We start from the raw sequence: 11,867 nt of genomic DNA, 5'->3' as shown, positions 1-11,867 counted from the left end.
TTTTTTTTTTTTTTTTTTTTCCCCCTTCATGATTAGTTACTCCCTCCTAAGAGGGAGACACCGTTGCATTTTGCACTAATAAAACAGAAGGGCCATGCTGTCTACTAATCCTAGATTTAACTTCTATCTTTGCAAATGTCCTTAATCCTCAGTTGGTCAGTGCCAAGCTGTTTCCCATGCTGCTTTCTCAGACTTGTTTGACTTCAACAATACGACTGTTGTACCACGGGGATTCTTCTTTTTCATGCACTTTGTACTATGACCTGGTCACTCATCTAGATGGAAAGGACAGCAGCTCCCCTCCGTCATGTGAAAGGGAAGAGATGGAGGGAAGCTGATTAGTGTCTGACTGTGTAAAGCATCCTTCTCCTGTTACAGCAAGCATTTTATGGCTATAAATGCTAAACTGTTAACTTAAATCCCCTGGTGCTGAGTACATAACAAATGGCTGAAAATGAGCCTAAAACTTAAGGCCCTATTATCCTGTAGTACTACTTGCTTTAAAGGACTTGCAGGTCATTTTATTAAGTCTAGTGGAGGAGGAAAGGTGATGAAAGAAGGCCTGTGATCCCCACTCTTGAAGTCTTCCCTCCCACAATTTTTTTTTTTTTTAATCTGTCAAATTTTAACGTAAAGATGATGACCCTTTGATTTATTCACTAATTGGGTATAGGATTTTTTTTAATAAATATTCTAAAATTGAATCAAATGGAAACCTTGCAACAGCTTGTCTCTTGGGACAAAGCTGTAATTTAATTAAGTTAACTTGTGCCTGAACGTGTTGTGATAACTCAGCAGCAGACCACTAATGAGGAACTAACATTCAATTTAATGAACCCATATAAAGCTTCTGTGAAATACAGAAGCTAGGGCTAAAACTAAATGCTAGTTTTAGTTGTTTTTGGCTGTGTTTTACTGCTGGAATTCTTAACCTTGGATTTAAGGAGGAAAAAAACTCAAAAGGAAGCATTTAATGAGAGTTCTAGATATACTGTAAATTAGTTCTTTTTATGCAACAGAAATGTGTACAGACTCTGGGTTGAATCCACGTGTGCCCAGATCTTCATGTTCACATGTGCTCCTCTGTGAGAATTTTTTTGGATCCATGTTAATAGTGTTCATAACTTTTAAGAGCCTTTGAAGGTGTTTTTTAAATGTATGCCCCTACCAAATCTAAACTCAAGCGCCAATAGGCCCTTGTCCTCTAACTTCTAACACTGTCAGGTGAGACTGACCTCAAGATTGGAACAAACCTAAAGTATTGGGTTGTGTGGGTCTCTTCTGCAGCTGACCTCACCACTGTGATCTGTGACAAGTCTGAAAGGGCACAGGTCCTGCTAGATAACTGTGAGCAAGGGAAGACTCCTGGACTGAAGACTATCATCCTAATGGATCTCTTTGACAATGAACTCAAAGAAAGAGGAGCCAAAATGGGAGTGGAGATTCTGCTGCAGCAGGAAGTTGAGGTATGCAATGCTTCATGGTCCTTTCCTGGGGAAAGGTCATTCCAGTACTTGCTCATGACTCTTGGCTGCATCACACAATGCCAGTCTTGGCTTGCCTCCTGCTTCCATAACAAACAACTAATAATTGCCTGACTAAGGATGGTGATGCTGGGACTGACCGACTCTAATTCCTAATGCAACTTTGTTCCAGTTAACTGCATAGATAGTGAAGGGGCTTTTTTTCGGTCACCAAGAGTTGCTGTGAAGAGGCTTGAAAATGAGTTGGCATTGACAGGCCCTTAGTCAATATTTGGGGTTGCTAATTCTATGTGCTTAACAAGCACTTGTACATAGGTTTTTTTGCTAACTACATAGCCCATGTTAAAGGTTAAATGAAATGCACTGTATAAGTATGCACTTCTTGAGGAAAGTATCTTTGTCACTGGAGTCACTGGCTTGATAACTAAGCTGTTCACTGGAGTAAAATTTGGCTCGTTTGAGATCAGAACTCTGATCTGAAATGCCTCTAGTTTGGCTCAGTCGCATGCTATCGTAAGCCGCTACGACTCTAAATGTCTGAGCACAAGATTCCTATTAAGTCTCTTCCTGCCCACCCCGGGCAAGTAAGACTCGGAACTGGCAACTTATTGGGAGGTGAACTTTGCATGGGAGGATTTTCCAGCCTTTATAGGAAGCAGACTCTAAATGGAGAAAACCGAGTCTCTAAATTTTGAATCCAACAGGCTTTCAAAAATAGCTAGGATGGACACCCCCGTGCATTTTGTGCAGGGGATAAATGGGCCAGTCAACTTTGAGTACCCTCTTTAGTGGGAGGACAGGGAGACGGAGTCTTAAGGGCATTTTCTGGACACCCACTTGACCAGACTTGATCACTTAAATGGCTGTTTAAGACCCTCAAATTCTACTTGTGTGTAGGCTGGTATTCTATATAATGCCTATCTGTGCACCTAGATAGAGGGTTATGTAGGTAGGAACAGAATGCCAAATAATGCACAAGTAGCACTTTGGGGACATGGACAATTAAAACATGGCTGTCCAGGTATGCAGAAAATGGAATACCAGCCTGAAAGTCTGTCACAGCTACAAAGAGCTGGCTAGGCAGACTCCCAAATGCCTGGGGCTCTGGAATATCTACAATAAAGAACACTATGTGAAAGATGGATAGGAAGCCTGGTGGAAGTGGCAGAAAAAACCCAACCCCTTAAAGGAGGGCTCAACAGAAAGTATAAAGAAGGGACCCCAACACGTGCTAAAGAAAAGCATGCCTTTTACCTGCTTGCATAGCATTTACATGCTGCTAACTGAAATCATTTAATCTTTTTCTGTATACAGGAGCTGGGCAAAAACAACTGGCAGAAACCAAAGGTAAGTTAAACACTTTGGTAAACTGGCTGATAGTTACGGGCGCAGATGTGCACAGCGGCTGCTGTGGGTGTAGACATCTTGTTTGTAAGCCAGCAGCTGAGATGCCGGACTCCACAGTGCATTTGAATATGCCCACTCCCTTCCAGGAGAGGTCCATGCTTGGCAGCAGGTTTTGGGAAGAACAAAGTGTACTCTGATACTGTGGTCACACAAGCTTAATGTTCTTGTTTCTCTGTCTTCTAGCCTCCCAAACCTGAGGACCTTTGCATTATATGTTTCACTAGTGGAACCACAGGTACATTTTTTGCATTTAAACTTGCAGCCCTAACTGCAAGTATTGAAAAGGGGGCTGGGGGTGGGGGGGAATGTCCATGCAGGTTCCTTAATACTTTAGCCTTCCTTCATGCAAGGAAAAGGGTTGTTGAATGCAAAGATGCTAAATGAAAACTAATTCCTGTTTGGAGCTTGGCATTAGGAAGTTTGTTTAAACTTTTGGTGAGCACTGACCAATGACTAAGTTTAACACTGCTATAGATCAGGAGGTTTTTAATGAAAGAGCAAGCATAGGCCAGACTTCTCACTGCACACTGTAGCATAAATCCATTTTGGTAGATATGACTTGATTACTAAATCTGGCTGAAGGTCTCTGACCTCTATGTACAAGCTACACCTTGGCTGAAGACTAGATAAGCTAAATATGGCCAGCAAGAATGCAGATAAAGATCTAAAAAGTATCTTGCCCAAAACCAAAGGTCACTCTGAAGTGGTTTACCCAAAAATCTGCTTCATGTGTTGAATGGGAACATGACAGACTGACCCAAACAGTGAAAACACAAGGCTTGTATTACACAAGTGACTAAGCTGAATGCAACAAAAGCTTTTAGTCTGGATACCTGGGAGTGGTGGCTACAATTAGTTTGCCTGTGACCCTTATAGGTGACCCCAAAGGAGCCATGATAACCCATGAAAATGTTATAGCAGATGCTGCTGCTTACATCAGAACTATTCAGGTAAGCAAAAGGGCAAAGGATGTTGGTGCTTAAACTCTTGGACAGGTCAGGCTTGTTGTATGGCAGGCCTGCATTATAAGACCTGCAACACACTGGGGGAAAAGCCCTTGAGTCCTGGCTCTCTGTACTACAAAGGACACCCCAAATAATACCTGGACTGGTGCCACTAAACAGTAGTTCTCAACCACTGTGCTGAAAAGGTTTTGGTTTGTTTTGTTCCCCACCCCATCTCCAAAGGGTGTTGCAGCAGCCAGGTTTCTGGTACAGTCACACCAGCATGGGCTGCAGCAGAGGTGTATTCTCCTGTTTCATCAAGCCTTTCTGACCAGCTTAAAGCAGGTAGCAGAGGCAGCTTGTGCTGCAGCCCTTCCCAGTCTGGTCACCCCACGCTCCTCCTGGAAAGAGTCTTGCAAGATGGTTCCACCTGCCATGTTCACCTCTGTTTCTGGGGGAAGAGTTCTCTGAGCCACCTTTGAGGAAGGAGAGCACTTGCATGCTGTGGCCCTTCCTTGTCTGGCTTCAATCAAAGCATACAGGACAAGCACTTGGTGGCAGGGGTGGTAACACCTAACTGAGTGAGAACCACTGAGGTCAGTTCTCAACCTGGGGGGTTGCCAAATTCAAAATGGAAAGGTGTCCTGACTCCAAATATTGAACCTGGGACTGTCTAGGAATTGCTCTGAAGTGGGAGTAAGATGCCACTACTTGAAGGGTCTGAAGTGATGCCTAAAACCTCTTTGGTTCTTCCAATAGAAAACTGCTTCCCTAGACGTCTGAAACAATTCAGTTGCATCTAGTTCCAGAGCATCCTGGCTCTAACATCAATATGGGGAAACTAATAAAGCTTTTTTGCCACTGTTGGAATAAAAAAATGCATGGCTTAATAAGCATATCTCATTTCAGTGCTCTCTTTAAGGCTAAGTGAGGGGGGAGGAGAGGATTCCAAGACCTCTTCGGTAAAGGGTGAAGTGGGCAAATACTACTTTGGTTCAACAGAAAGGACATGCTCATAACACAACTTTATTTTCCTGTTTTTTTTGTTTGTTTGTTTTTTTTACTATTTTCCTGTAGGGTATGTGTGAGATAACAGAATCAGATATTTCAATATCCTATCTTCCACTGGCTCACATGTTTGAGAGGGTAGTGCAGGTAAGTGTTACTAATTCATGCCCCTGTAGCATTCAATAGGAAACTCTTTTCCCTACCACTTCCAGTAGCGTTGTAGTAGCCTTTGGCTGCAGAAATAGTACTAAGTCTGACTCAGAATTGTTCCTGGTGTCCAGGAGTCTGACAAGGTGTTACACAGGAGAAACTAAGCATAATGTACTGTTTTAATTTTTAATTCTTTCCCTGGCTTATTGCACCTTTTGAGAAGACTGATTTGAGGATGTTGGGGTTCCCTGCCCCTAGCACTTAATCTGAAGATATGTGAGGCCTGTCATCTTTCTAAACTAAAGACCTCCTCTCCAGTTACTTGGAGGTCTTGCTTAGCTACGTTATGAAAACAAACTAATGCATCCTTCGTATCATACCATGGTACTGCAAAAACGCTTATAAATTCCTCGCTGTCGTAGGTGGAGCAAACCTGTTGTTAAAGCAAAGTAACACTACCTGATGCTCAAGCATATGCTAGCACACTAGGTCAAGTCTTTTCATAACAAGGGGGGGTGGGATTAAAAAGTAGTATATAAGAAAGCAAGGAAGAAATACTACAGCATGTTCTTGAAAGAGGGTGTTATGTTCCAGACCAGGTCCAAAACAATCCCATTCAAAAACTCCACTTAACTTGCACTACTAGGAATTTGGGTTCCACATGTTCTTGGATTAAACCTTCTTTTTAGGCTGAACACTGCATTTCTTATGACTGAGTCGAGTTGTAAAATCCTCGTGTCTACCTACAAATCCTTCTATAAGGAGAACTATTCCTACTGCACTGAAATTGAGGATACCTTCTGAGGCTTGGTTTTAAAGCTTGGCTTTAGCAAGGCCTTGCTCTTTCTTTGTCTCTAATGTTGCCTTGCATAGAACCGAGTCTAAGAATTCAGGCCGAAGGTAGATAGTATTGGCTAAGATGCCAACCAATAATAATGAGGACAGAATCATCTAAGGTGAAGCTTCCCTCATCTTCAAAGGTGCTGCAGAAGTACAGCCTTCCTGATTTGTTCTATCTGCACTCCTCTCAAAATTTGTGAATTTGGTTAAGATTAATTTATAAGGATTTGCAGGATTGGGCCCATGGTGTGTGGTTTTTGTCTCCTTTCTAGACTGTATTGTACACGAGTGGAGCAAAAGTGGGTTTCTTCCAAGGAGACATCAAACTGCTAACTGATGACATGAAAGCCTTGAAGCCAACACTGTTTCCAGTGGTGCCAAGACTGCTCAACAGGGTGTACGACAAGGTACTCAAAGCTGCTCTGTAGACAAGCTAACAGGAAATGGAGAAGTACCAGAACTACTGCAAAATGCAACCACTTCAATTGGCCCTTTAGCCTCCTTTTTAAAAACAGCATCACCAATGTGTCAGAATTCGGAGCTCAAGTCCTGTACTGGCTCAAATGTAGATCCTCGGCTGGGCTCATCCTTTTAAGGATAAGGATGTCCCTGTTTTAGCTTAAACTAGCTCAAACTGGGCATGCAAGCCCATTCCATAATTCAGACTTGAATGTAGGAGTGGCAACTGCATGCATGAGACCTGAAACGGGTGATGTGCACCCAACTGCATCAACACAAGTATGCATGTGCAGACATAGCCATGCCCAAGAAAGGAGCACACTAAGGAGACTGCCAGCTGGCCAAAGCCTAGACCTATCTTGCTTATGGTCACAGTTAAAACTATTGCTAAGCAAAAAAACATTTTAAGGTCCTATGATATCTCCAACTAAAGATGGACAGTCTTGATTTTGATGCTGGCCCACTCCTGTATTCTTAACAAGCAAAAGATTCAGGTGACACTCATGGAATTCCTCTTCCTCTACAGATACAAAGTGGTGCACGTGGCTCACTGAAGAAGTTATTGCTAGCAGCTGCTGTGGCTGCAAAAACAGCTGAATTAAAGCAGGGCATCATTCGGAACAACAGCATCTGGGATAAACTGATTTTTAAAAAAGTCCAGGTAATGCAGTGTGAGAGCATCAAATACCAGTGCACTATTCAGCAAAGTTCAAAGAAGGCTGGATAACCTTACAGCTGGGCGGGGGGGGGGCAGGCAAAGAGCCTTCCCAAAGGTGAAAGGGGTCTTAAGCTATACTGCTAGAAGACTTCTCTGGGCCAAGTACAAGGCTGGAGGGATTATGTAGCACTAGGGAAAAGGAATACAGGCTTTTTTGCAACAAGACTACAGCAATGGCACAGGACAGAAATAAAATGCCAGTCATGCAGTGACAAAGATTACTTGACTTTCTCAGTACACTTCCTGACTGTAAATGTTCTGCCGTATCAATCCAGGATTTGATACCTACTGAAGAGTCAGCTAATTAACGTGATGCTAAAGCATCCTAATGAGTATAAAGGAGGCATGGATGGAAAAGTACTTGGTAGATGCTGAATGTAGCTTTCAGCCTAATATTGGTCCCTGTTAAATGGGGGAAAAATGCTACCTCCAACTTACAAGTCTAGATACTCTATGCAATGGTCTCCCTAGGGTCACTTGTAATTATGGCTGAATTTGTTTTAGCCTTCAAGAATCTTGCCAAATTCCCCATGATGTGGGAGTAGACTGGCCTGGACCAGGAAGCTCTTGTGCTGTACTTGAACATAAATCTTCCACTTGGTCTCATCTGCTAGAGCATACATGCTTCACAAGCCGCCTTCATCTGGATCTAGTAGCTTTCTGTAGCTTAGTCTGAGGTCTAATGTAGATTACTATTGCCTTGGACAGGTAATTCCTAAAAGGAGAGGAGTAAATGGGGAATCTCTGTACTTCAGACAAGGGATGTTGCAAGTTCTTGATGCCTGCATGGACTGGGACCTACTTTACATTTGTTCCTTTCCTTGTAGGAAACCATGGGTGGGCAGGTTCGTCTGGTTGTAACAGGAGCAGCTCCCATCTCTCCCACTGTCATGATCTTTCTTCGAGCAGCATTGGGGTGTCAGGTAACTTTGGAATTGGACGATGCAAACTTGAACATGTTTATCACATATTTTACTTTACAGTCTGAGCTATATTGGCACTGCTGGCGAGATTATGGCTTTCTGCATGAGCCATACATGTTTGTTTCCCTGGATGTTCAGCAGCCAGTCATCTCATCTGGCAGATGGGGAGAAAAAACTCCTGACGTTTTTTGTAGAAGAGAATAAAACCTTGGTACATCTAGAACTCAAGGGTACCTAACCTGCTAATCGATGCACTTTAAAACTACTAAACTACATTTGTAGTGAGAGTGTGTGTGGTGTTTTTTTGTTAACTCTTCTGTGAAGAGCTGTATAAACAAGCTTCAACATACACTTTTGGTTAACTCTTTTTTACTTGCTGATCAGTAACCTATGGAAAGCAGCATAACTCCTTCCATTCTGGAGAGATGCTTCCAGCGAGCCTTCTGGGTTGCAAGGCAGCATAGGAATGTGTTACAGTCTTGCGTGGTGGTGGTGTATGTGGTTTTTTGTCCTGTTGTCAGGCAACTGAACTTTAAGAAGTTCTTGAGCAAGGTTTGTCAGCAGGAATCCATCACTCCTCTTTCCCAAGAGTAAAGGTGGAAGTGGTTTTGGAAAGGGGGGAAAAAAGAACTAAGCCATTTGGGACTCTGAAACTGGAGATAAAGGGACGAAGTCCTAAATTTCCCAAGAGTCCGGGATTAGGGTAGTGTGAATTTGAGCCATGGCATCTTCTGCTTATGCTGTAAAATTTTTGCAGTCCTCTTGTAATTTGTTGGGTGTTGAGGGATGCAACCTTCTAGAAAGCAAACTGGACATATTTAACAGATGTCTGCAGGCTAATACTAGTCTAACTAACAAAGACCTTTGACTGCCAGGACAGGACAGTGGGCAAACATCCTGCATTGTGGTGTCAAGAGTGCAGTAACATTGAGGACTGACAGCACTCAAATCACTACTGTGTGCTTTTAAGGGCTTAAGCCAACACTCAGGAATGCTTGTTCTCCTATCCAGATCTTTGAAGCCTATGGTCAGACAGAATGTGCAGCTGGATCTACGGTCTCAAATCCTGGAGACTGGACAACAGGTATGGTGGGATGGCATTAGCTATGCAGTAGCAGAGAAACATTTCTCCAAGGCTCAGATGGCATTCTGATCTCAAACTCCATTCAGTTGGAAGTTGGGTGCCCAACTCCCAGGAGTATTAGTAAATGGCTTGGATTTTTTCCATGTAAGAGGGGGGGAAAAAGCATAAAATAGCTTGAGACTGTCACAGCGGGATACCAATTACTGATGGCGAGGTCACAAATTTAATATTGAATCTCCCTCCTCCACCCCTGGAATGAATGCCTACTATTGTGGAAAGCCTATCCTCCAAAAGACTGCTGAGCAGGTGCTGTGGCACTGGAAGACTTATCTTGAAGAGCAATAAAGGGGTTTACTAAATGGTCAAAACTGAAATCCTAGGCTCAGAACTTTTTGCAACTGTCCCCTTAATTGAACACCACTAAACTGCTACAGCTTCTTCTGAAGGCCTCCCATTTCCCATTGTAGTTGGTTTACTAAGCAACAATGTTCATCTTGGCATCTTAAAAGGGCACTGCCATGGGGGTTCAAGAACCTTGCTTTGGTCAACTGTCCTAAATTTGAGGGTTTTAAGCCTGGCAAGACCTCTTGACATCCAGGAAACTATTTAAACTTGAATTCTTTAATATATCCCTGGATTGTATAAACTTGACCCAGAGGCATTTGAAACGCTTGCTAAAATGCCTAATCCACCTGAGTTCCAGGTGGAGAACTGAAGCATGCACAGTGCTCAAGTAAAAACTTCTTCACCAGCTTGAGCTTGGTGAGCAGCAGATGCTTGATGAGCAGAACTGCTCTCCCACCTAATGGGAAGGACCAATTACAAATGGCTGTAACTGAAGATTTAGCTTTGATTTTCTGTACTGAAGAATGCAATGCTAATCTGCTTTCCAGCACTAATCAAGACTTATGGAGAACAGGCTTAAAGCATCATTTCACTGCCACTACTCCATACTTTGCCCCCAAATGGAAGGAGCCACCCTACAGCAATAGAGGGCCTCAAAAGCTTTAGCTGGTTCTTGAGGCTAAGTCAGTTTCTACTGTTAGTTCACCTCACTTCAGGTATGTTTGACACCTGGATTCTGCTAATGCTTCAAAACTATCTACCTAAACTCATGTCTTCCATAGGCCATGTTGGAGCCCCTCTGGCTTGTAACATTATAAAGCTAGAAGATGTTGAAGAAATGAATTATTATTCTGCCAATAATGAAGGAGAGGTAGGCACTTCATATAAAGCAATGCAGCTTTTGTCTGGGATAATGCAACAACATAAAACGAGATGACTAGCAGTCTCTCCTTTTTTTTTTTTTTTTTTTTTTTTTTTTAATACTTGTAGGTTTGCATCAAAGGGCCAAATGTATTCCGAGGTTATCTGAAAGATCCTGAGAAAACGGCAGAAGCCCTGGACAAGGATGGCTGGCTTCACACTGGAGATATTGGGAAATGGATGCCGGTAAGTATTTTTGTGAAGCCCTCCCCTTCCCCCCACTCCCAACCTGAAAACTTGACACCAGAATCCTTATAATGTTAGCAGACAGGCTTTTGATGCATTGGATACTGACAGTCTGGCTTGGCTTGTGTCTTTGGCAGGCATGCTGAAAATTAACTCTCTGCCTTCCTGAGTATCACCGATATTTATTTTTTTTATTTATTTTTTTTTCCCCCCTGTCTGATCTGCCCATGCCACCTATGGCATACGATGCAGGTTGGCCACTTCTTCTGTTCTACTTGTGAAAGCAGATATAGTTAAGCTAGCCTAATTGGACTAGATGTAGACTACATGGATGTTAAAACTGCTAGGGTGGAGGAACTTTATTTGAATACTGGAGACGGGTTGAAGACTTGCAGTACTTGGTGTCACTAGACCAAACTAAACAACATTTCTTGAAAGAAGTTTATCTGCATAATGCTAATACTGAAGTGTGTTCCAATACTACTTCAGCATTTGATGTCTAGGTAGAGGCATTTTGAGTCTGTCCAAATTGGACCCTTTCTCAGCTGGGATCAAGCCATGAGCTAGGTGACTTTTTTTTTATGATGGAAATGTAATGAGAAAATACTCAAAAGACCAATTTGCTAGCAAGGCTCTCCACAACACCTGCCAGGCATACAATTAAAACTTAGTGTGATTCTACTTCTTTAATTATGATCTCACTTTGACTGATCATAATAACTATCAAAGAAAACTGCTTCCCAGTTTTGCCCTAAGCTAATTAGAAGGAACTATCAGACTCTTTTTCACAATCCCAGGGAGAAAACGCTGCAAGGCAAGGAAGAGTCAACTACAAAATGGAATTATTCTAACCTAGGTCTAGCTTTCACGAAAACAAGCTTCCCTTGGGAGGGCTGGGGGTGGTTGTCGGATAGTTCTGCATAGTCTGTGTACTTCCTAATGCCGAAATGTCATTGCTGTAGAATGGAACTCTGAAGATCATTGACAGAAAGAAGAACATCTTTAAGTTGGCACAGGGGGAGTATGTCGCACCAGAAAGAATAGAAAATATCTACATCAGAAGTTCTCCTGTGTCGCAAGTTTTTGTCCATGGGGAGAGCCTGAGGGTAAGCTGCCTTTCTGCTCTGATAGTGCTGTGTAGTACTATTCCAACAGTGTTTGGAACCAAAATACTTTGGGCCTCTTGCCCCCTTTCCATTCCCAGAGTGTGGCTCTTCCTTGAAACCAAATAGCATCCTCCTTAATAGACTCACTAACAAAACCTGACTTTTAGCCTTTATTCTAAAAGGTTCCCCGTTCTTCCTGATGGACGCTACAGTAGATATCTTGCATTGGTCTTGTAGTAGTTTCACAGTAGTTGGGGATCAGAAGGGACCTGAATAGATCACCTAGTCTAAC

At 42.7% G+C, this 11,867-nt stretch overlaps 1 protein-coding gene across 1 annotated transcript in view; it reads left to right on the top strand.

Moving 5' to 3' along the window:
* Window positions 1–11,867, top strand: part of ACSL5 (acyl-CoA synthetase long-chain family member 5) — a 31,427-nt gene that overhangs the window by 15,366 nt on the left and 4,194 nt on the right. The window contains exons 7-18 of the mRNA XM_019555478.1: window positions 1,212–1,466; window positions 2,799–2,831; window positions 3,075–3,126; window positions 3,768–3,841; window positions 4,913–4,990; window positions 6,106–6,240; window positions 6,819–6,953; window positions 7,838–7,933; window positions 8,945–9,017; window positions 10,145–10,233; window positions 10,353–10,469; window positions 11,432–11,575. Coding sequence (XP_019411023.1) covers window positions 1,212–1,466; window positions 2,799–2,831; window positions 3,075–3,126; window positions 3,768–3,841; window positions 4,913–4,990; window positions 6,106–6,240; window positions 6,819–6,953; window positions 7,838–7,933; window positions 8,945–9,017; window positions 10,145–10,233; window positions 10,353–10,469; window positions 11,432–11,575 — 1,281 coding nt within the window. The remainder of the gene's footprint in view (window positions 1–1,211; window positions 1,467–2,798; window positions 2,832–3,074; window positions 3,127–3,767; window positions 3,842–4,912; window positions 4,991–6,105; window positions 6,241–6,818; window positions 6,954–7,837; window positions 7,934–8,944; window positions 9,018–10,144; window positions 10,234–10,352; window positions 10,470–11,431; window positions 11,576–11,867) is intronic.

Source organism: Crocodylus porosus, unplaced genomic scaffold (assembly GCF_001723895.1).
Source record: "Crocodylus porosus isolate Cpor-Errol unplaced genomic scaffold, CroPor_comp1, whole genome shotgun sequence".
Lineage (NCBI taxonomy): Eukaryota > Metazoa > Chordata > Crocodylia > Crocodylidae > Crocodylus > Crocodylus porosus.
The sequence above is the reverse complement of the archived record's forward strand: the minus strand, read 5'-3'. Positions and strand labels throughout refer to the sequence as shown.